Genomic DNA, 23,510 nt, shown 5'->3' on the forward strand with positions numbered 1-23,510 from the left:
TGATGGGCAGGGCTTTTTCTCAACGACTGCCACAGGCATTTATTATTAAGCAGCAGAGGCTGAGTTAACATAAAAGTCCCGATCTGCAAGCCAGAACCAGTGCACCAGCATTTCCCCTTCTTTCTCAGTGATGTAGCACTGGCAAAAAGCTTGGATGCCTCCCAATTCAAATACCTTAATTTATTAATTTAATGGGCGAAGCCCCAGAATTTGAATGCCATAATCTACAATAAGTTGCGAATCATTAACCCTCCCTGCCGTTCACCTGTGGGAGCTCCACCTTGGCAGTTACCTTCAGAGTGACTATTCTATGGCAAACGGAAGCCAGAAATAGCTGCCAAGATTAAAAAGGTGCAAAATGCAAAAGCACTAACTCGATTCACTAAAGTGCACGGTTAAAACGTTGCTGCGGCTAGGCTAAGCCAGCCAGGCAGCGGAAGCACTTGACTGCAGAACGCATTCGTTAGCAAAGAAGAGAATCCGTCTCGCTACAGGAAAGTATTTCTCAGAGTCCTTTCCTCTCTTAAGTAAATAAATTCACATTCAATGAGCTGCAGAGTTTTGTTTGTTTAATAGGCTGAATCCATTACGGCACAGTTTAGCAGTGGAACGATCCCTCTGAAGCAGTACTGCTTCACAGCAGTATCCTGTTTCTCATATTTACATTAAGAAAAAAATCATTAAACTTCTGACAAACATGCGATAAATTCAAAATGTCAAATGTGCGTTACGCACCACTCTGTCTATTTGTGGAACACAAGAGGAGGTGCTAGAAACTATCACTTTTAAAAGCATGCTGACAGATTTCCAGTCACTTACTGGACTTGCATTTGACAGAAGCAAAAGTAGACAGTGGCTAGTGATTTCTTTTTTTTCTTTTTTTTTATTTCTTTTTTTTTAAAGAATTTTATTTTAAGCTTTATTCAACTAGACAGGTCAATCGATAATTAATTTCTCCTTTGTGGTGGTGAGCTGGTGAATCAAAGCGAGCAGCAATGTAAGAGTAACAGCAGCAGCTTTTGGCTTGTTTGGCTTGGTGTGTCCAAAGGAGGAAGTCGAACTCCCAACACTGTTAGGGCACAATAAAGGTGTTGGCAGAAAGCTTACTTCATGTGTGAATGTACTCCAGCAAGCAGGAAGTGACACGCTAAGGACAGCGTACAGAGAAAACTAGCAGGTTGTGCTCTCTTCTGACACACCACTTGGGAGTCTGCAATACTCCTGCATAGGCTGCCGGCTGAATCACATCTCCACACCATTTCCAGACAAAATCTCTCAAGTGAAAAAGGCTGATAAGAATCCATCTATTACGTCCCTCCCTATTCAGGGTAAGTGAGTAGATGGCTTACTTACTTACAGCGTGGGCACTTCAATATCCCATCATGCAACACACCCACCCTGAAGTTAAGACACGTACGCAGTACAGCCCTTTAGCACAATTACAGAGTTGCTCATGCTACCTGAGACAAACCTGAAACAGGCAGGTATGTTTTTCTAGTGCGTGGCCGTCTTCTTGCCCAGAATTAAGAAAGGGATGGGGGCACTCTCAAGGTCAGTATATTAAAATGTTAGACCGTCTTTTTAAATGCTGCCATGGCTGCCTTAATGGCTCTTAAGAAAGGGCTGTGCTAGAGGGCAGTTTCTGGTGACACAATAAGTAGTGCATTTTTTTCCCGCTGCTTGCTTATCTAAGTCAGAGTGTCTTGTTCCTCTTCTTCAAAATAAAGGACACAGATGACCACTTGTGCAAGACTCTCATTTCCTGTGTGATGGGGCAGACGTGAGGGAAAAGCAGTTCGTCGCACACAGCTGGACGTCAGAGGGGCACGGAGCCAGCCCTTCGCTCTAGTCCTGGGCACATGCTGCCTATACACACACGTGCGCACATGCTCTCTCTCACAGACACACACACAGGTACAGACAGAGAGAGACAGACACACACACAAACAGAGGAAGACCTGCAGCTGAGAACACTGTAAAAAAACACTCTAAAAGAAAAGCAGGCTGGGGCATGTGGGAAAATGAGGAATCAGGAAGCAGAAGCCTAAAACAACTACAAAAAGAACACTCAGACACAACTGCGCACTTCCTGTACACTATGGAAACCTGGGAAATACTTCACCATAATAAAGACTGGGGACATTTTGCCAGCAGAAGACGAATCCGTTTTGAAAAGGGGCGTGTAGTACAGTGCACACTGACCTTCTCCTCCAAGGTTACAAGATGACAAACTACCACAAACCTATGCGACTGACAATTCATTTAAGCAGCTATGTGAAAGACACACAGTAAGGCCAAGTACTGGCCACTGCAAGGACCAGCAAACCAAACATTTCCAAATATTTTGGTCCAAAGGGATTAAGGGGGTTTATAAAAAGCAGGACAAGATAAAGGACAAGCACAGTTCACAAACTCCCCAAGAGAGGTGGCAGCAGCCTTGTTGACAGCAGCCCTTTTGCACAATGTGTGCGAATGAAGGCAAACTATACAGACTTAGCAAAGAGAACGATTAACTGCTAACCTTAAAAAAGCAGTAACTGTCATTCTACCCTTTCAACAAAGAAACCAAATATGAGATAAACATTAAGTACAGAACGAGTATATTGATCACAGAGGTGATCGAGCAGCAGAGGAGTTGGGGCACGCTCTGGGCCCAGACTGCAGCCCGGAAAGCACCCTAACTCCATGCACACGGTATGGAAGTCAGAGGAAATGGAATGACAAACACTTTATTAACAGCATACTAATCACTCACAGCGCCAGAATTGTACTCCGATTAAAAGGCCTTGTTATGACCATGCAGTTTCTGTTGTGCGATATATTCTGTTGTCTGTGTATATATACACCCACTAGGTGTACGTGTCTGTGTATATATACACAGACACGTACACCCAATGGGGCAATCAGTCTTTCAAAGGTAGTCCATTTCGCTCTGTTACACTGCTGAACACAAAAACAGGATCGTTCAGGAAACGACAGCTGCTATCTCTCAATTTCGGGTTAATATTCAGGGAGGCTGTTAATGCGAAACAGGTCAGCTAATTATTACGGGCGCAAGTGCCGAAGACACAGCAAAGGAGGGGACCTTGGCAGGCGCAATCTTTCCCTGAGCCACGTGAATCTCCTTCAAATCCTTGCAGTCAAAAGGGAAAAACTGAAGGGACGCATGGAGTCCAAGCTTTTTGTTCAAATACATCCTGATGAATTATTAATTTATACAGAGGTGGCGGTACTGTGTGGCCTTGCTTTTAAATACCTTTAAACATTTAAATACAAGATTATGGTCTTCCTGTATTTTTAACTCCCGTCTGAACATATTCAATAACTGTACACTCTATACTTTGATAACGGCAGGGGTGAAAATACCTAATAATAAATGTCGACTCGCGGTAGGATCGTGGTTACTCGTATCATTATCTCGATAGCTACATTGTTTCCTGTGCAAACTAGCCTTCAGCTCCAGTCATGACCTCCCTAGCTCGTACAGCGCCAAGTAGCTAACATTAGCTAAACCCGATTAACCAAGTGGACTGTACTTGCAATTGCAATTTAGCCAGCTACTGTAGCTAGCAACTCATTTAAATGCATTTACCTTGCCATCACTGAAACGATTGTAAAGTAGCCATATCAAAAAGAAGCATAACCTAGATATTTAAGTTAAAGCTTAGTTAACGTTATAAATTAGCTGCCGTACAGTGCGTACTATTTTAAGGCACTAGCTAGAACCAAGATAACTGTAACAATCTGGTTATGAAAAGTGATCAGCGAATCCACCGTGCACATGCTTGAGAGTAGCTAGCAAGCATGCTAGCTAATCGGCAAAGACACCACGCGAGCCAGTCATTTCGGCCTCTTGACAAGAGAGCCACGGCTATGTAGATTCAGTGGACCATTCCACGGAGCGCAGCAGGGGTTGCTCCTCCCAAGTGAAGCTCACGCTGGGCCCAAGTAAACTGGGTCACTTTGTCTGACAAGTCCATGTAAATATTATATGAATTACAATTCCTTGTAACCACACTGCATCTCCTTTAAAGCAATAACAAGGCAAAAACTGATACGACGTTCTGAAAATCAAACACGCCGTCAGTATTAACCACCGGCTTTGCCACGATTTAGCTTCAGTATGGAACAAATGGACGCAGCACGCATACACTGCCGGATTCATGAGACTTTAACGAAATCACCCACCCAGCAGTGTCGAACACCCGAGACGAAAGTCCTATAAATTTCAGGCCCTTCTTCACGCCGGCGAGCACCCGCCTCTCCTGAAATCCCAGACCCAGACTCCCCTCCTGGTTTTCAGCCACTGCCCGCTGGACAGGCCCCGGGCTTCACTACGTTCTGATCGACACAAACCCAGTCTTGGCTACTGGTACAAGGAGGTAGCATACAAGACGACAAACTGCACATACCTGAAAAGAGTCAGTGTTGCGGTTGGATCAAATGAAGCAGCGTTTCCCTGTTGTTTGGAGCGGGGCTGTGTACCCAACAGCGGCTGCTGCCCGTTTCTGCAGCGGTCTGCTCGTGCTTGTTTCGTTTTCGCGGGGGCGGGTCGGCTGATACAATGAGTGAGGGAGGTCATCGGAAGGGAGGAGGCTGCCGAGAGGGGCTGGGCTTCTCGCACTAGACGGAGTGGTTTCTAACCCATAGTCTAAGGGAAAATTGGTACGTATCTTGTCGGTCGGCGATTACTTGGGCCCTCAAATTCCCTCAAACCGCAGTGCTCCGTCCTGAAATTTAATCCGGAATTTAAAATACTTATAGCAGCAGGCTACGTTAGTCAATATTATTCAAACATCATATTCATACATAAAGTTTGCTGAGGTCCGGATAAATCTGAATATCTCTCTGTAAACCTGAGAGTTAACCGAAAACAAATGCGCCGGTTTCACATTTACAAACCGTATTTGTTACCAATAACGTTTTACATGTAATTTTAGTTTAAGCCTAGGCTAATATAATAAGAGAAATTGTATACACATTATTACACAATTTTTCAGTATAGGGCCACAAGGACAAGATGTGCCTACCGTTTTTAAATTACATTTAAAACAAGAAACACATTCCATGGTGATATCACTTTAATCCAATATGAAATATTAGCATTCATTTTTTTCCACAGAACCAAATCTGTACTGCAAGTTTTGGATGAGACAAAGTGCAGAATAACTTCCATTTTAAGAAAGGATATTTCTGTGTTACATACTTAAAATGTTTCGTTTCAGTTTTTATATTAAGACCGATTCCAACACGCACATTTGCGCTTAGCATTTGACCTGTATGCGCTTTTGATGTGTACTGACAGCATACGGACGAAACCCTGGATCTATTAATGTCAATGACCAATCATCTCATTAGCAAACTGTTCCAATTTTGGCTGGGCCTCAGAAAGGGATGACAACGACGCTTAATTCCGTTATGAGACACTGTGATGTACCTGCATAAAAGCAGTGTTGAGAACCTTCACAGACGTGGGGGAGGGAAAAAAAACTGGTTCAGTGCATCTGAGCAGAGGAAACCATAATGCTAAAAGCACTTCTTTCCTTCTTTCCCTCTTTTTGTCCAGACAGATAGCATGCAAGCTCTTCATCAGCTCATCCCCATCTTCTCCACCTGGCTCACTCCTCTGTGTCCATGGACACTGTCGCCCCAGCAACCTGCAGCTCTGCCTCATACCGCCTCCTCAGACCCTTCAGGTAGATGCGGAGGCTGTCAGGGTCCAGCCGGGAGTTCCTGGCCGTCTGCAGGAGGCGGGTGGCCAGGCGGTAGACCGCCCGCTGGCGCAGGGTCTCAGGGTCAGTGTGCTGTCTGGCCTGGGAGAGAGAGAGAGAGAGAGAGAGAGAGAGAGGGAAGTGCAGAAACACGAAGAAGGGTAAGAAGAAACTAAGGACTGGACAGTCACATGGTGGACATTAAGCAAATTCAGCATTCAGTTTGACTATGGCATCTGTATTTGATCCTGACATCACTGAACAACATTGCTTTGGGATGGCACAGTAACTTCAATAATCTGGGAAGAGCAAGATATCTTCTCAAAGCTGCATGAGATTAAGTTTTCAAAGAAGAAGTAATCCTGTCAATAGGGCTAAAGATGAACTACAAAAATCATGGCAAATTAGTATCCTAATCCCAGGGAGTTTACCAGCAACGGACATTTAAATCAGTGCAGACATTTAAGTCAGCAAGTGAACTGGGAAAGAGCCTACCCACAACTGCTGATTGACACTGGAAGCTATCTCTTTTGCTTCCTGGATTATGGACAGTGGTAATGCAGTCATCTCTGCTGCCTTCAGACCTGAAATTTACATACTGCATTAAATCGCTTCCCAGCCAGGACTGAATCACTCGCACTCTTGGAAAAACTGCACAAGGAATCAGGCCGTCGGTGCTGCATGGGCGTCCATCCATATTAAGTACCCAGTGCAGAGCACAATGCACTGGTAACATTTGAGAAAGGCGTAGAGAATGTTATGTGTCGGCTGCTCAGACGTCATAGCCCAGAGAAGCACGTGGTACCGTAATTCCTCTCCTCCGAGCAGCCCCGACTTAGCAGATACGTGTAGACCACTTTCTCTGCGCCGGACTCTGCAGAGCGGGTGTGCTGGACCTCCATGTGCAGGTTCTCCACGTTGGGGTAAAGGGTCTCCAGCTGGCACAGCTCCAGGAAGTGGGTAGCGAACAAAGTGAAGGCCTGTGGGACAGGGTACAGTTGTGCTGAGATCACAGGCCGAGCCTACTCGCACTGAACAGGCCTCCAGGCCTAAACAGGAAGCAGAGGGACATTTCTCAAGTCGGCCCAAATCATCCGATAAAATGGTTGATTTTCTGAAAATGTTATTTTCCAGAAATGCACTTCCACCAAGGCGCTATGTTTGGACTTAACATGGTTTTCAGAGTAAATTTTGTTTTTTGGCTATCGAGCAAGCCACTGGAAGAGCAAGGGTGGGTCCCTGACGAGCAACAGAACCCAAGCTAATCATAGTTTACTGCTCCCAGAAAGAACATAATGAGTCTTGTACAACACCCCCAAAGAAATGATCTTCCTGGTGTGTTTATTTGGGTTTTGTTTTTTATTGCAGTGGAGTGAGACACTTCAACCATCGTCAAGTGATGAAAACTTAATAAGAGGCCGTTTTTGTGAAAATAAGGGTCTGTATAGTTGACGTAAATAGAACAGCAATCTACACACAGAAACATACAGAGAGTGTGATTCATGCTCCAGAGTTGTCAAGTGACAGACAGAAAGGAGGGGTGTGGCTGGACTCTGTACCCGGAAGTTAAGGAGGAACTCGCAGACTGAGTGACAGATACCGACGCCCTCCTCGGCACTGGTGCCCCGCCCCAACTCGTCGATGATGATGAGAGACCTGTCACTCACGTTGTGAATTATGTAAGAAATCTGAGGAATGCACAGACATTAAACCAATACCAGCTTAGTGTGCAGTCACACAAACTGAAGTGATAAAAAAATGGGTCATTTCGGACTTATCATATCAGAAAAAACCGAAAACACTGCTGCCTCATTATAAAAAATGTGTTGTCAATACACTTTCATCTTCACATGTGTGCAAAATAACAATTTCATCTTGTACATGTGTATGACTGTAAATTTGTTTTAAAAATGTGTAAAATGAGTACTTCTCTATGAGGTTGTGAAAAGTCACTCTTATAGGTGCGAAATTAATCATGTGCTTCTTTCTTAAAGGTCCAAGAAACTGTAATCTATGAATTCTTTGCTGATGTGTTAATGTTTTGCATTATAAAATGGCCCAGAAATATTTTTAAACGATTCTAGCAACAAAAAAACGAATAAAAGTCTGTGTTGAGATTGGCTTGCTTTCCCCCATGGCTAAATGCCATGTTTTCAGTGGGCGGAGTTAACTGGGTACAATGTACATCACTAAAATGTAATATGTAAATGATGTAATATTGCAATAATCCCACAGTTACACTATAATATTTGTAGTGCCCATTTTAGTGAAGACTTCATCAAATGTCTACAAAACAATGTGGCTTTGCTAAAAAAAAAAACTTGGGCTTATCTGCCGAACAGGTCACAATAATCAGATACTGTTTATTAGAGTTAATGGTTATAATTTGGTTAAAACTTCAAAGAAATATTAAGACAATCAATTGTCACTTCTGGGGAATATAACCATAATTATAAAATTACATAAATGAAAGCATTATGGGAGAGGCTGAGTACCTCCTTCATTTCCACCATGAATGTGGAAGAATTTGTCTCGAAGTCATCGTCCACCCCAATCCGGGTGAAAATCTGGTCGGCAATGCGGAAAGAGGCATACTCGGCAGGCACAAAGGAGCCTGGGAAAGATAAGGAACGTTATCAGCACCGCCTGTGAGCTGCACAGCACAGGCACGCAGAAAACAAGATTAGCATGCGCATGTGCATATACAGGATTTAATCTGTGCATGTTCGCCAGCGAATCACTGGCTGAGATTCTGACCTATTTTATGAATCTATTTCTTGTCTATTTCTATTTTCTTTGTTTAATAAGCTCACAAGACCATCCAGGCCACATGAGGAAAACCTCTGGGGGGTCCTAGAAAATGTTGATCCTCCAAAATGGAACCCAGTTCACTTTCATCGGGTTAAAAAACTCAGTGACTTTTTCTTAAGCACAAAAATGATGGATTAAAACGTGACGTGCTACTGCTGCAAAATTAGCATAAGCATTAATCAGTAAGTCTTTAAAAACCAAGGTGCTCTTTTCTGTGAGGCATATTTTAGAAAGCCTTGGCATGTATTATATATCAGAAAAGTCTAAGCTAAAACATCAAGAACTGTGGCTAAGACACAGCTTTATAAAAATAAGATGTAGTGTATTACCCACATCACAGGCCTTAATGCTGTACTGTGCATTGCATTGACCGTTCATATTTGTAAGTGACTGACGTAAGTGTGAACAGACCTCTGCTCTGAAAGCACCCGCATGCGCACATTAACAACAACAACAAAAAACACAATAGGCTATTTGTGAGACGTGCCATCACGGAAACAAACGAAACAGCGGGGCAAGCGTTGGTCAAGGTCGTGTCGGAAATTGCCTACTTGCCCACCATTGAGTATACAAGTTGCATACAAGTTAAGGGTGTGCATTCTATCAATTCACCTGATGGACTGTCATGGCTATGGTGTACACATTCTGCCACATACGCTCACAACGTTTTGCGGGCTACCAGCCTACCTATCTGAGCCATGATCTGGCACAGCGCCACCTGCTTGAGGTAGGTGGACTTCCCGCTCATGTTGGGCCCGGTGATGATGACGAAGTTGCTGCCCTCGGAAACGTAGCTGTTGTTGGAGACGGACTGCTGTCCGGAGATCCGCTCCAGGATCGGGTGTCGGCCGAGCTTGATCGCCAGCGTGTCTGTGAACTCGGGGCGCACTGGGGCACACACGAATAATCACCGTCATCCCGGCCAGCCCCACCTGTAATAAGCCTTCTCAGCAGTCCCCCCCATCACTACTTGAGCTGTGTAGCATGGTGTGCGCAGGAAATGAATGTGGTCGAAATGGCTATTTTAGCATCTAATGCTACAAGTTGACTCAGATCTATAATCAGAAGGCTGGGCCAGCCTCATTTTAATTTTGTCTGCTAGCAATTGCATCCATCATATCTTCTGTTTTTAAGAAGAGGAACAGTATTTACTTTTTTGATGAACACAAAAGAATCCCATCCTGCGCAGGAGAGAGATAAAAACTGTTATTCCCAACGCCGCCGAATTTGGGAGAGCCTCCTCTCTCACGCAGAAAACCGTAATTTGAGGGACAGGCGATGATTACGCAACAGGGAGAGGTGAGATAAAAGCTTGGCGCAGCGAGAGAGCGGTCGCCACACGTCCCTGCAGGAGATCCGTCTGGACAGCTGGGGGGCTCGCCGCACCTGTCACTACAGGCCCGTCCCGCCCTACCCCATCCCCCCGACCCCCCATCAGACGGGACGGAAACGGCCTGCTGCTGACGTGCGGCATTCTCCCCCCCGCACTGCCGGAACGCGACGTGCCCGCCCCCACACACACCCCACCCCCCCCCCGATGTGGGCAGACAGGCCTCCGAGACTCCACGTGCGCGGTGAAGTAGGTGCAGAGGAGCAGAGAGCAGTAGGACAGACAGTGTGGAGGAACCCGTCAGCAGTATAATTAGTCTGGAAACGAGAGCTAGAACATTAGACCTGGGAAATGGGAGCAGGGAAGCTGCATGGTGGCTGTGTGGGGGTTCCTTGTGTTACGCAACACCTTCCACTGCAATGCAATGACTGAGAGAAGTCAGCACAACTCCATTCATTAACTGCAGACGTGTGCCAAGAGTTAAAGGAGACCAGGAAATTGTAGTGTACTCAAAACCAGCACTGTCGCATGTACGACACTTCCAAAAAATGCCTTCATTTTAGGAAGGAGCTTTAAAACCTGAGGGTGACAGATATACAAGTCTTTCCAGAAGTGCAAGAAACTTTTTTTTCCTCTATTTTTAAAACAGCAAGCATCAATCAATCCTGAGACGCAGTGTTCAGGAGGACCAATCAACCATTTCAAACACTGATGACCTGACAGACTGAAAGCGTCTTGCTGTGTGTTACAGAGATACTTTCAGGCCACTCTCTCGCTTTGCGAAAGAATAAAACTCCCAGGAGCCGATTGCGAAGGCTTTCCGAGTCAGCGGGGCTGCTGGGCGAACTCAAACCTGGAACCCGATCCTCGGGCGGCCTGTATTATTTAACCGCGGGGCCCCCCCCCCCCTCACTTGCCGTAGTCGGAGATGGTGCAGGCGTTGGCCAGCGACAGCAGCATGTCCAGCATGGAGACGGCGTCTGAGAGCTTGTACAGGCAGTGCACGTGCTCGTGCACCGTGCTCAGCAGCTGACACACCACCCTGACGGTGGAAAGGAGAGGGGGGGGTTAAGGAGCCCTGTGTCGCCCTCCCAATGCTGGAAAGCCCCCCCCCCCCCCCCCCCACAACCCCCATCCCCAAGCCTTGAACCCCATCACTGCTGTTGCATTAAACAGATATGAGCACTGCACACTACGGTTTACTGTTAGCAGGAGAGGGAACATGAGTTAGCCATTTAAATATAGAGAGCATTTACTCTCCCTTTCTCCCTTCTGACATACCAGTTCCCTCAGATTACGACATGCTGCTGGGAGTTTTCTGTATGGGTGAGTAACCAGTCTGAAGCTTTCCATAACAGAGCTCCTGTTCATGCCAGCGAACGCTTCACATATCCAGAACCCTTCCCTTCCGCTGGACGGCTCCATGCTAACAGCAGCCAAGAGCATTAAGGGCCTCTGTGGAATTGTCAGGTTCTCTCATTGCATTGGTAGCCCAGTCCTGCAGGCTCTTCCTCTACAATATCAGACAGCCTGGCTCCCCTCCAAGACCAGACTTTTGTGCTGTCTCACCTGGACTATTACATTAATCACTCGCATTCAAAAGAGCCTTGGAACAGCTTACAATTACATCACTCCTGTCTCTGTCCGTGTCACAGTACCCCGTTTTATTGTGATACTGATTAGCACAAAGAACACTGTGTCAAGTTGTTCCTGCAGTTAGCGCTGGATCTCATTTGCTTATGTAGTGGCTACATTCTAGAATATTAGTGTACTCAATATCAATGTTACTGGCTACTCTTGTTCTTTTTTTTTTTTTTTGGTTAGCCTTGTCGTTGGCATCGCTGTTCGCCGTCTGCCAATTAAATGAATGAAATATAACATGACTGCCTGAACGCTCCACTGAATGACTCACCTCAGACCTTTCAGGTCAAAGCGCAAATTCGGAAGTGACAATTATAACTAGACAAATGAGCGCTTGCTGTGCGCTGCATAACTGAGACATGGCTGGTGTTCAAGAGCACTGTAATGTGACTCATAGACGGCGAGGCTTTTCGAAATTGAACGCAGAGGAAGTGACACGGCGGGGGAAGTGCAGAGGCCGGCGCAGCCGTGACGCTGGCCCTGACTCACACGTAGGACATGTGGAAGATCTCCCGCAGAGCCTCGTCGCAGCGGTCGTTCATCTTGACCAGATCCGCCACCGTGAAGCTGTAGTTGTTCTTGTGCTTGGTCACCTGCGTCAACGTCGCCCATGGCAGCCAAAAGCACAACGGTTAACCAGAGGCGAGAAGTCCAGGAGTCAGGAAGTACAAGTATGGTTATGTGGTTCTTCCACCCATGAACTCAGCCAGCCGATTTCACTAATTAGTTCTGCCTCCTGGCTGAAGAACTGTGCTAATTAGCAAATCCAAGCGAATGGGACAAAATACTGAGGAATTTTACTTTCTGGACACGGATTTTCCACCTCTGTCATTAGCACATCTGATCAGTGACAGATGAGCAGGTATAACATCTGAGTAAAACTATTCCACTGTTATTCTTACAGAGGTAATAACTGTATTTGTATAGTATGATTTCAACCTTCAAGACAATCAGGACACGCTTTGGATTACGCTTCAGTTTGGGTGTTTGCAATGAAATGCAACACATCAAAAAGGGGATGCCACAGAATTATGGGAAAGTGAGGAAAGACTAACAGACTCTTAAACTGAAATCAAAAGACAAAGCACCTTCCCGCCACACCCTCCCTCCTAATAATAAGCATCAGAGCGCCTTTTTTCACTAAAGACACAATGGCAGTGGGCAGTGAACATCGCTGGCTTAACGCACTTCCCCAGAGAGGCCTGCAGCTGTGCCTCTGTCCCTCACCTTGATGAACTCCGCCGGAAGCTGGCCCTGGGGCAGGGCCACGCCCTCCAGCTTCAGCTGGACGAAGAAGCCCCGCGTGGTGCTGAAGCTGGTACGCAGGGGCAGGCTGTACTTCTCTCTCATCTGATCAACTAGCCCTGCAGGTCGCCATGGCAACACAGCACAACGTGTCACAGCTGACCTTTTTCAAATACACCCCACAGGAGTCGATTCCATTTCAGTCAATTCAGGAAATCAACTGAAATCCAACTCATTATACATATACGCACGTACAGATACGCATACGACAGGAGCACCTGCAATGTCGTCCACGATCTCTGTGTAGGCGCGACGGGCGATGTCCAGGAACTCGTTGATGTTGGGGCGCACGGCGTAGCACTTCTGCGTGCGCATGCTAAGGCTGCCCTTCATATAAGCGACATCGTCGTTTATAACAGTCTTGATCTGCTCCAGGATACTGTCAAACCTGAAGAAGATTTCGGGAGATTTTCAGCCTCCTGGAGACACGATCACCAGTTTGCAGCAGATGTCACAGTCACGTTTGATCAAGATTTGATTTAAGATAGGATTTTACTGCTGTTAGCTGGTGGGCTAATCAGTTCAGATACACAGTAAAAAGTTTGGAGTTAAACCAACTCAACCAATCAATTGGACTCTACTCTGTTAAGAGTTAAATAAACACTGGGCATTTTGCTGTGGAAGCACTCTGTGGCTTCACCAAAATCATTTAACTGACTTATGGACACCATAGATATGTTTTACTTCAGATAATAAAAGTTTTATTACTGAGTTAAGAACCTGCTTTTGATGAACAGATGGATGACTGTCAGCCATATCAACAATGTTAAATAAAGTAAAATGGAGTAATTATACTCTAAGACTGTTACCTCTTGTCCTCCAGGGAGCTGTAGTAGGCTTTGAGCAGGGCGGTCTGACAGTTTTTCAGCACGGCCTGTCCACACACAGTCAACGGTGTTAAACGCCTATTCATTCGGATGCTTTCCACTCAGTTTTTATGGAGTATTGACATTCTGGTGAGCCTGGCAGACACTTTATATGCGGGTCAATATACAGAGCTTAGAGTTTACGCACACATTAAATGCCGGCGCATAAATATTTCATGCACATTATCGGGGAGTATCTTTTCATGTTGACCTCATTTTGACGCTCCACGCAGGGGAAAAAAGATTTGTTCACAAGCTTGCTTTTTTTACATACTTTCTTCACCCATTTGGGTTGGGTTTTTGAGCTCACTTTAAAAACTAAACACCTGACATCTTTTCTGGAACTGTCCAGCTGAAAAAAACACTTACGGAAAACCATCAATCACAAATCCAGAAAAAAAGCGAGAGCATGACGTGGGTGTGTCGGCACAGGATCTATCATCCAGAATGTAATCACACATGCTTCGATATTTATGGATTTAATCAGCACAGGCATCAGACAGAAGGCGAGAAATATTTACTGCCTTTCTGTGCGAGGTCTCTTCTGACATGGTGCGACTGTAATGAAGGTAGCTGATGAGCCCAAACGTCACTTCTCATGCTAAGTGCTTTTCTGGGCAATATGAAGGATGAAAAGGAGCTGATGTCCAGCTTATGTTGTGTTTTCCAATAGAAACGACCTGTGGAGTGCTGCCTTTCTCTTACAGTTGAAAAGCCTTTCAGCTGTTGACTTTTACGGCTATAGCACCCAGTAACATTCTGTAATTTACAACAACTCAATCATTTTGTGTTAAATTTGCCTGCACTGGCACATGTTATATTAACATATTGTATTCCCTTCTCACCTTCAGCGGTCCCACTAACTCCAGTGTGTGTTTCAGCTGAATGACATGCATGATCTTCGCCTCTGCCACTTGAACCTACATAGCAAAAAAACAAAAACATTACAGAAATTGCAAACCTGTCAAAGGCAAAGGACCAAAGTCATTACTTTCAGGGCAAAAGCCTTGCTTATGCTTATGTTTTCAAGCATATCAGAAAAATGTGCTCACAGGGTATTTTGTACAACATTTTCACATCTTTCAGTTTTTTTTCCTTCAGCTGATCAAAGTCAACATTCTTCTGCTGTACCGTTTCCTGCTTGGGGATCTGCACCAGAACTGAGAGCAACTGGTCTGTGTCGAGAAAGTGTCCAATCACTGCAGATAAAGGCAACACACCACAGACAGGGAGTGTGTTAGAAACTGAGAAGACACAATAACTGAGTAAAGAGCTCTCAGTGCTTTTAAAAATCCTAAAAGAATATCAAGAAAAACACAGAAGTTATAATAGAGAGACTGTGGTAAGGTGTCAGGAGTAAAATAAGCTATTACTTGGCTCTCTCGTATTTGGCATTACTAAATATGTGATCAAAATGATTCAATGAAATACTGCAGCCCTTAAGAAAATCTGACTGTGCCCTCAGTCTATTGTACGACACATCGCATGTTAAACGTGGAATTCTGACTGGTCTTAAGTGGCGTGCGCTGACCGTTCTTCATGCCGAAGAAGAGCTCCTCGTTCTGCAGCAGCTCCTGCACGGCGTCCAGCCGGATGTTGACGGTGTCGGCGTCCAGCAGGGGCTCCAGGATGTTGGAGCGCAGCCGGCGCCCTCCTCCCGGAGTCTGGGTGTAGTTCAGCACCCCCAGCAGGGTATGCTCGCTCCTGTCACACACAGCAGAGTGCAGTGTGGAACTCGCTGTCCAGTAAAGCATGCTTCTCACCTGACAGTCCTGGATTCAATCAACTATCTCCTTAACCCTGACTTATCATTAAATGCAACTTTTACATTTTTGCTTCACAAACACACTTTGGGGAGTTCTGCAAACTTCACCACCAGCACCAACATCCCTGGTTATTCAACTGAGGGACGGGCCCAAGGCTGGATGTGCATTTATGACTGAGGAGATTTGGCATTCACTGATAAAAGCACAGGTTACATCCAAGTGCCGTTACCACTCTGTGCTATTTAACACTATATGGCAAATGTTTTTTTGAATATTTGCTAAAATATGATTTTACTAAAAGTACCAGGAGTTTATAGGTTGCCTAATTTTTCTTGTCCAGGTTTAGTTTTTGATGATGAAACACATCCTGGGGGTACTCCATTGGCCGGTCCAAAAGTACACAACAAAAATGAATCCAAAAATGGATGACGGTGTCAGAGAACAAAACTTTGCAGTGTTTTTAATAATTTACTATAAATGAATATTTGTTTATTTTGAAAAGAAAAAACGTCTATTCAAGTTATTACAGACAGGGAGTGTGCCATCTGTTCCATTTTAAATCATTTTAAATATATGTAAGCCACTCTTAAGACGAGACAAACCTCAGTGCTCTAAGGAATGCAGTACTTACATTCAGTCATTATCATGATCTCACAGGCAGACTGCTGACTGATATAATTGAACTCTTGGCAATAGAGACACTTATTTCACAAAGACTACATTTACTCAGGCCTTAGGTATTTCATTCAGCTTTACGACACAACACTTACAAAGTAATCCCTAAACTCCTTTCTTTTCCAACCTGAAATCTCCCACACCTCCTTTATTATCCAAGACAAGTCTAGAAATGGTTGCATGTCTAAGGAGGACCTACAGTTGTATATATCAACTGGATTGCTTTTACAAGAAAATAAAAGAACAATGGCCATCTTGCCTAAGATTTTACAAAATATCGCTTCATACACCTTCACTCGCTCTCTCCGAACAAGCTGTAGAGAAGATACAAGTTGAACATCCATTCAAATCTCACTCTTTGCTGACACCACTAGGGTTATGCAGCTGTGCTTCTTCATTTAACTTGCTAAGAGCGCTGATCTAGAAAACCATATCCATCTCTAGAAAAGTTATCTAATGTATCTAATGATTATTTTCGTAAACATATATTTCTCAAGAAATTATTATTATTAAAATGAGATTTTGGGTTGAGCATATTTTTCATTTGCAAACAGTTTGCAGAATTTCTCTCACTCACACTCACTCACTCCCTCCCTCACTCCCTCACTCCCCCAGACAACAGCCTCACCTAGCGTCTCGGTTGTTGACTACAAGCTCCAGGTTGCTGGCAGAGGTGGAGTCAATCATGGCAGTCTGCTCACTGCCTTTGAAGGTCACTTTGAGTGATTTAGGGGCATAAACGGAGTTCTGGATGAACTCAAAATACTTCAGCAGGGCAGCTGCTGCAGCCAGGCAGTAGTATCTAAAAATGTACACATCGACAAGCAGACAGAGCATATCTCCTCATCTCATTTATATTCCAAACTGGACTGTGCAAATTCTAGGGTTCAGTCTCTCATGGAAACTGAATATACTGAGATATTTTGCAGTATTATACACTGCAACATCTGAAGCAACTATAACTTGTATGTTTGTCGATATATTGTGAAGTATTTTCGTACACTTTACTTCAGTATATTTTCAGTATATTGCATTTCTGAAGGGGGGGGGGTGTGAAAGCTTAAAACGTGTATGTGAACACGAGGCCTTGACCGTACTTAGCTTGCACCTCCATGAGGACTGTGCTGAACTCCGGTGCACACAGCTGCTGAATGTACTCCAGCCCTTTCCTCTCATTGAAATACCTCCTCTGGATGGCAGTGAAGGCCACATTCTGGAACAATCCGGAAGGGATTCGTAAATCATCATCACTCACAAAGTTTTGATGGTTCAGGCCTTTCGAATCAGCTTCCAAACTGACATTTCATACAGCGCACTGGGCATCTCGCCAGGGCAACAGGCAGAGAATAACAGTCCTTGATAATCATCCTGACCAATGAAATCTGCCTGCCCTCACTCGGTCCCTCCCTTTCCCTGGCTTACTCTATGTCACTTGTTTTCCCCTGTTACCCTCCCTCATGTGTACCTACACCTGGCAGAGCTTCTCCCTGGTATTAATAGCGGAGGTGCTGCACCTCTGCTGATTCACAAGCACCTCCGCAAACATCAGAGAAAAATCAATAAAATCTCAGACTCGGATCTCCATGGGGGAAAAAGGCACGATGGCACTATTTTGCAAAGCTGGCATGGTGTAGTCACCAGTTTTCACCAGGTCAGGTGCAGGCTACGCCATGTAAATATCACGGCTCGCCACTTCACACCACCGCTGCCTACCCCCTAAGGCATCCCCCCCCACTAACTCACTATTTTCCTGGGGTTTATACTTACTAGGGACAATACCTGTTTAATGATAGCAAATCAGAAATGGACAAGTCATGTAAAGAAATGAAGCTGCTTAGTTCCGGTTTGGCACCACTGCCCAGTCTGTTTTAACCCTGTTTTATTAATGCTGGCCTATACCTGGAAATTCTCAGTAATGAGGCTGAACAGCTTGGTCCCTTTTCCCTTTTCGCTGGCTGTGTCGGGCATCAGAATCTCCAAGGGTGCCAGGATGTGCAGCTTGGTGATAACCTGCCGAAATTAGAGCTCAAGTCTAAACACTGATGTGTTAGCTGTGCGGCGGTTGTACCTTTTTAACAATCCATTTGGCTTCCCTGAGTAATAAATTAATCTATTAACTGAAATTCACCTTTCCTTTATTCATTTAGTTTCAGGACATTTCATCAATACGGAAAGGGAAAGATGACCTGACATGATGGCTTGCTGATGACAAACGAATTCAGTACGTCTGCCATCTACCTTGGCGTAAGCCCCAGTGTCTGCAAACTGAGACATAACGAGCTCTGGGAATTTCAGGTCGATGCTGGCCATTCCAATCTCGCCCCGGGCCAGGCCACGCCCCTCCACCACAGCCACAATCACGGAGGCAGCGGCACCAGAGGCTGCTGAGGAGCAGGTGGTCACTGCAAAGGATACAGACAGCTTTCAAGTGAATATGAGCTTACTGAAATTAAAGTGGACCGAATACACTGAGAGAGAAGAGCTACTCCATTTGCACTTCAGTTTGACAGTCATATTGAGTTAACACGCCTGAATTATACAAGCATGTGCATTCTTAAAGGAAGAGTGTGGGACTGGTAACAAGTGACAAATCCTAATTCTTTCATGATGATGACTTGCATCATATTTAGGTACAGGACATTCCTGTATAGTCTTGTAAGAACAGTGCAGACCACAATACTTGTCCAAATTCAGAGCAGATAATGTACCAGTGTGTTCAGTTTGGGGCGTCCGCGCATGGTGTGAAGTGGCAGCACCAGTAGAGCCGGGGGTCCGGCCTATTCGTGGAGTTCCCACACCACGAACCAAAGAGCTGCTGAAAGCAGATTTTAAGATCGGCGCGCTGGTTCTGTCAGTACTGGAGCTTCGGTCCCCCTGGCAAGAGTCTCACACAAAAATACACATTTTACGATTAAGATATTGCTATGATAGCTATCTAGTACACCGCAATGAAAAACTAGTGACTCCACAAAAGTATCTCACCTCCTGAGGTGACAGGATTGGGTGGTGCTGTTCGTGACAACTGAGCGCCCAAAACAGGTGTTGGATTTACGTTTGTAACGCCAGTGACTTGTGGGCCACGTTGTGATGATGGCGAAGCCCACGACCCGAATCCTGGCGTCGTCGAAGTACCAGGGTTCTGATCTAAACTCGAGCTTCGCGCCGAATCTGAAGTTTCACCTGGTGTCACCTCTTCTGTGCTGCTGTTTAACATGTTTAGTGACATATTAAGTGCGTCAATTAAATTCTGGAGTGAGAAATACAATGGAATAATTGGACAAACGTTTTCTCGTGCGCTTATTATATAGGCAGTATGTTGTATCTGATAGCAATGACTTTCCCGCTGTTTCCCGACTGCTCCTAAATGTTTTCCACTTCCGACCAATCAGATTAGGCACGTGGGTTTTTGTTTTTTAGTTTAATAACTGAACACTATCTGGCTAATAAGGTTATGGTGGTGCAGTAAGCAAAGAGCTTTCTGTGAAATGCTATACATGCAGGCTTGCCGTAAACAATCAATTGAATGTATTATTAGTTGTTTTGCACAATAATTGTCGCTATTATATTTAGCTAATATACTATATATCTTGCTATCATAAAAATGTAATTCTGTAATGATTTAAGATGATAGCTACGTATCATAGCCAAATAAACTACATCCTATTTGAGAGCAGAGAAAGACGCCCCGCTATGGTCAAAAAGAGAAGTTAAACTTTCTATTTTCACCAACAGCATAGTAATACGGATAAGATGGCGGTGCTATTAGGAGACTCGGGGGATGAAAATTACTTCGTTCGTGAGATTGAGAAGAACGATGGATGCTGCTTACAAATGAAACAGTGTAGCACAGGAGACGTGGGCTGTGTGGTGTGGGATGCAGCTATCGTCCTTTGTAAATATTTAGAGACACGACAGTTTTATGAGCCCCAAAATGGAGTAAACAAATGGGCCAACAAACGCGTTTTGGAATTGGGAGCAGGGACTGGAATTGTGGGACTCATGGCAGCGACACTGGGGTTAGTGTTATAGTTAGCTGTCAATCTATACTAAGAATTGTTGAAGTCATTTCGCATTGCAAGTAGCTATCAGAAATAGGATATTATTTGCTATTCAGAGCAGTTGGTATTGGGCAGCTAATGTAGTTAGCTATGTTGCTATGTTAACCGATGTTCGTTAGCTACCTAGCTTTTGAGTTACATTTCTTGCTATTACGGTGTGTCGTTGCATTGCTATATATATATATACGTTGCGTCTTTTCCTCACGAATCGCTAACTACTTGCAGGCAGTGATTGTATCCACATGCTTTGCAATGCAAGTTAGCTAATAGCTAGCCCCGTATTCAAATTCCTGTTTCCTCTCAGAGCACACGTCACATTGACTGACCTGGAAGATTTACAACGTCTACTGAAAATCAACATCCGGGACAATAAGGCCCTGGTCAGCAGTGGCTCTATCGCAGCAAAGGTACTTAAATGGTTTGTACTCATCCTACCCTTATTTAATGCTTGCCTCTGGATAGTGCTTTGCCCAGAAGCAATAACCTCTGAAGCCATGAGATGATACAAATATGAAATGCAAACAAAAGTTATTTTGTACCATGTTATTTTATCTGTAATGTACAGGATCATTGTTTATAACATCTTTTTTCTGTTCTGCTCTAAAGGGGAGAGGATGTGACAGAGTTTTTACCACCTCCTGATTATATTCTAATGGCTGATTGCATTTACTATGAGCAGGTACTGTACCACCCATTCTGATTTGTAACAAATTTCTGTATTATTCTCTGCTTAAAGGGTTACTTCTGTTTTGTTTTTTTTGTTTTTTTGTTTTTGTATTTTTTATTGGGCGGGGGCGGCAGTGTTGATATAATTTTGTGTATTTTTAAGCCAACTTCTGTAACTACAAAACTGCCTGGGACAATCAAAAACACTTCAACTAAAATAAAACAAAAAAGTGAACCTATCCCTTTATGGTATCGCTCATTGGAATAAATATGTTAAATAAAAAATATGTTTTCTTATGAATGGATTCTATGAATTCAGTTTTTCAAGCTTACCACTCATGTCATCCATTTACACAGCTGTTTTTCTTTTCCTGTAGCTTAAGCACCTTCCTCATGCTAGGTATGATTGCAGTGGTTCTCACAGGAGGTGATCCCACAACATTCCATTCACAAGCCCAGTTACTTGGCAGTTAATTCCCACTATGACCTGTTTTGGTGGAATAATGCATTTGCCAGTTCATAATAATCCACATGGATGACTTGCAGTTCTAGCATCCATTTTGTGCAAATTGGAGTCTCATTGAATCTTCAAAGGGTTTTCAGCAGCACGACCAGAGGTTTACACCCCACAGCAGCAGCCACGATTCCAGTGTCTCGTGCCTGAAAGCCTGGTGTTTCCTTATTCCTGCAGTCTTTGGAGCCACTGGTGAAGACTCTGAGAGATCTTGCTGGACCAGAGACCTGTGTAATCTGTTGCTATGAGCAGCGCACCATGGGCAACAACCCAGAAGTGGAGAAGCAATTCTTCCAGGTGAGCGAACATCGATCAGCAAACCTTTCTCTACAATAGGGCACTATAAATTTAGTTGTGTTTGCACCATTTGAGAATATATAGAATAGCTCTCCTAAGATTGCTACAACACTGGTTGGAATAGCACACTGAAATCACACCTCTGTTAAACACGTTAAATTTTGAGTTTAGCCTGTCAGGTCTTAAAAGAGACAATTTGCTATTTCAGAATGTATTCGATTTACTAATTCAACATCAGTGACTTTGCAATCCAGATTGTTAGTCATGCTGTATGACTGGGGCATCTCTTTCCCACTGAATTTAGCTTGCTTGGAACCTCCATGGTCTTGCTTGTGTTTTCAAAGCTGAAGATAGTTTTTCCTTTCCAAAATCAGAGCTGCAGGCCTTCCTTCCACACTTACACTCATCTTTTCCATCCACATCCGAGAGGGAGGCTTTTGATTGGTTCTACTGTAAGGGAGTCTGTGGTTGGTGTTTACTTCTTGTCTCATTAATGTTCTTCCATCTGTTTTGGCCAGCTTCTACTGCAACACTTCAGGTCGGAGAAGATCCCCGAAGAGAGCCAGGACCCAGAGTTCAGCAGCCCAGACATTCACATCCTGCACCTTTACCCACTGGCCTGATGTTGCACTTGGGGCCTCTCGTATAGGAAGTGCCTGCTTCAATACAGAGAGCTGTCTTTGCCCAGTGATACCCAGGAGAAAGGTTTGAGGCTTAGCACTCAGCCAATGTCCAGAGCCAGCAGGTGAAGCAAGGCTTACAGTGAAGGATCAGGCTACTGCTCGCGGTTCTCTTACACACTCCCTTCAGCATAACATCTCATCACCTACAGTACTTCTGGGAGTGGACTCACTTTGAAAGCGCATGTGATTTTGCCTCCTTGTGAGTTTTATTACTTGGGGGTTGAGTTTTTGTATATAATAAATTTGGATTTTTATACTATGACTTGGATTAAGTAAAGGTTTGGATTGACTGAGACACTGTGCTTTACCAGTCCATGCAACAGAAACATGTGGAAGCACAGCCCAAATAAAATTCAGCAATATGTGAATACGACTCAAAATGAAAATGTGTGCTCAAATTTAAATCCCAGTTGTAAGATGACAATTAATTTGCATATGGAAATATAAAATATGAAAATATCTAAAATGTCTAAGGGTGTCATCACATACACCTCTACTGACCTTTGTGGTGTATTTCCTTGTTTTGATAGCCTCACAATGCAGATCATTGTAAAGCTTCAGGAAGGTGCGAGCTCTTTTGAATTTGATTGTCATCGCTTCCTCAAATCCATCTGTGTGAATTCCATTTTTTGCGCTCAATAAAGTGAAAGGCCTCTGTTGTTTGCTGTGGTTTTACAGTGAGAAATGCAATGGGGTGTATGATTCACATTCTGTGCTTGAGGTAGCATTGCATCACTAGCTCGGTGGAGCACAGCATCGCGCTGTCTGCTCTGTGCGCGAGTGCACGGTGATCAGCCTAACCTGAGCCTCGGAGCGCTGGCCTGGCGTGAACTCTGTGCTCCTACTCAATGACGCAGCGCCTCATGCGGCTCTTTCTGACGCAGTAACGCATGCATTATTGGAGTAGGTGAAAGTGTCACATCTGCTTTTGGGAGTGCATTCACTTCATTGCCTGTCAAGAGGCTCACAAAACCCTCTTTCTCCTGACAATTCACTGTAAGTGTTCCTGGCAAATGCTTACTGCTTTGGCCACTGGAGGGCAGTGGTAGTTCATTAAATCATCAATTGAGGTGAACAGTGCCTGAACAGTGCTTCATATGTCTATAAATTATATATGGGTGAATATGTTAATAAGAATGGGCCTTTCCTTATTTTCACGATGATGCTTATAGTGTCACACAAACCTG

The 23,510-nt window shown here is 44.4% G+C and overlaps 3 protein-coding genes and 1 long non-coding RNA gene across 7 annotated transcripts in view; 2 read left to right on the plus strand and 2 right to left on the minus strand.

Annotated features, from left to right (window-relative positions):
* ktn1 (kinectin 1) overlaps positions 1-4,582 on the minus strand; it is a 49,086-nt gene extending 44,504 nt beyond the window's left edge. For all 4 annotated transcript variants that reach the window (XM_064329112.1, XM_064329120.1, XM_064329104.1 and 1 more), the window contains exon 1: positions 4,413-4,582. In XM_064329112.1, the coding sequence (XP_064185182.1) occupies positions 4,413-4,582 (170 nt within the window). The remainder of the gene's footprint in view (positions 1-4,412) is intronic.
* Positions 4,533-7,867, plus strand: LOC135251608 (uncharacterized). Its single transcript, XR_010329167.1, has 2 exons — positions 4,533-4,665; positions 5,567-7,867. It is a non-coding gene; the product is annotated as an uncharacterized LOC135251608 (long non-coding RNA).
* Positions 5,125-19,500, minus strand: msh4 (mutS homolog 4). The gene is made up of 20 exons (XM_064329132.1): positions 19,088-19,500; positions 18,814-18,990; positions 18,344-18,507; positions 18,005-18,115; positions 17,203-17,318; positions 16,734-16,907; positions 15,196-15,368; positions 14,796-14,863; positions 14,510-14,584; positions 13,608-13,672; positions 13,017-13,186; positions 12,721-12,857; positions 11,983-12,086; positions 10,770-10,894; positions 9,210-9,410; positions 8,207-8,325; positions 7,271-7,399; positions 6,517-6,691; positions 6,207-6,295; positions 5,125-5,813 (listed from the first exon to the last, which is right to left on the minus strand). Exons 1-20 carry the CDS (start codon positions 19,329-19,331, stop codon positions 5,619-5,621), a joined length of 2,811 nt encoding a protein of 936 aa, XP_064185202.1. The 5' UTR covers positions 19,332-19,500; the 3' UTR covers positions 5,125-5,618.
* Positions 19,501-19,707: 207 nt separating this feature from the next.
* On the plus strand, positions 19,708-22,982 carry vcpkmt (valosin containing protein lysine (K) methyltransferase). Its single transcript, XM_064329207.1, has 5 exons — positions 19,708-20,121; positions 20,468-20,581; positions 20,770-20,842; positions 21,521-21,640; positions 22,159-22,982. The coding sequence occupies exons 1-5, from the start codon at positions 19,856-19,858 to the stop codon at positions 22,261-22,263; spliced, it is 678 nt and encodes a 225-aa protein (XP_064185277.1). The 5' UTR covers positions 19,708-19,855; the 3' UTR covers positions 22,264-22,982.
* Positions 22,983-23,510: the final 528 nt, after the last annotated feature.

Source organism: Anguilla rostrata, chromosome 1, assembly GCF_018555375.3.
Source record: "Anguilla rostrata isolate EN2019 chromosome 1, ASM1855537v3, whole genome shotgun sequence".
NCBI lineage: Eukaryota > Metazoa > Chordata > Actinopteri > Anguilliformes > Anguillidae > Anguilla > Anguilla rostrata.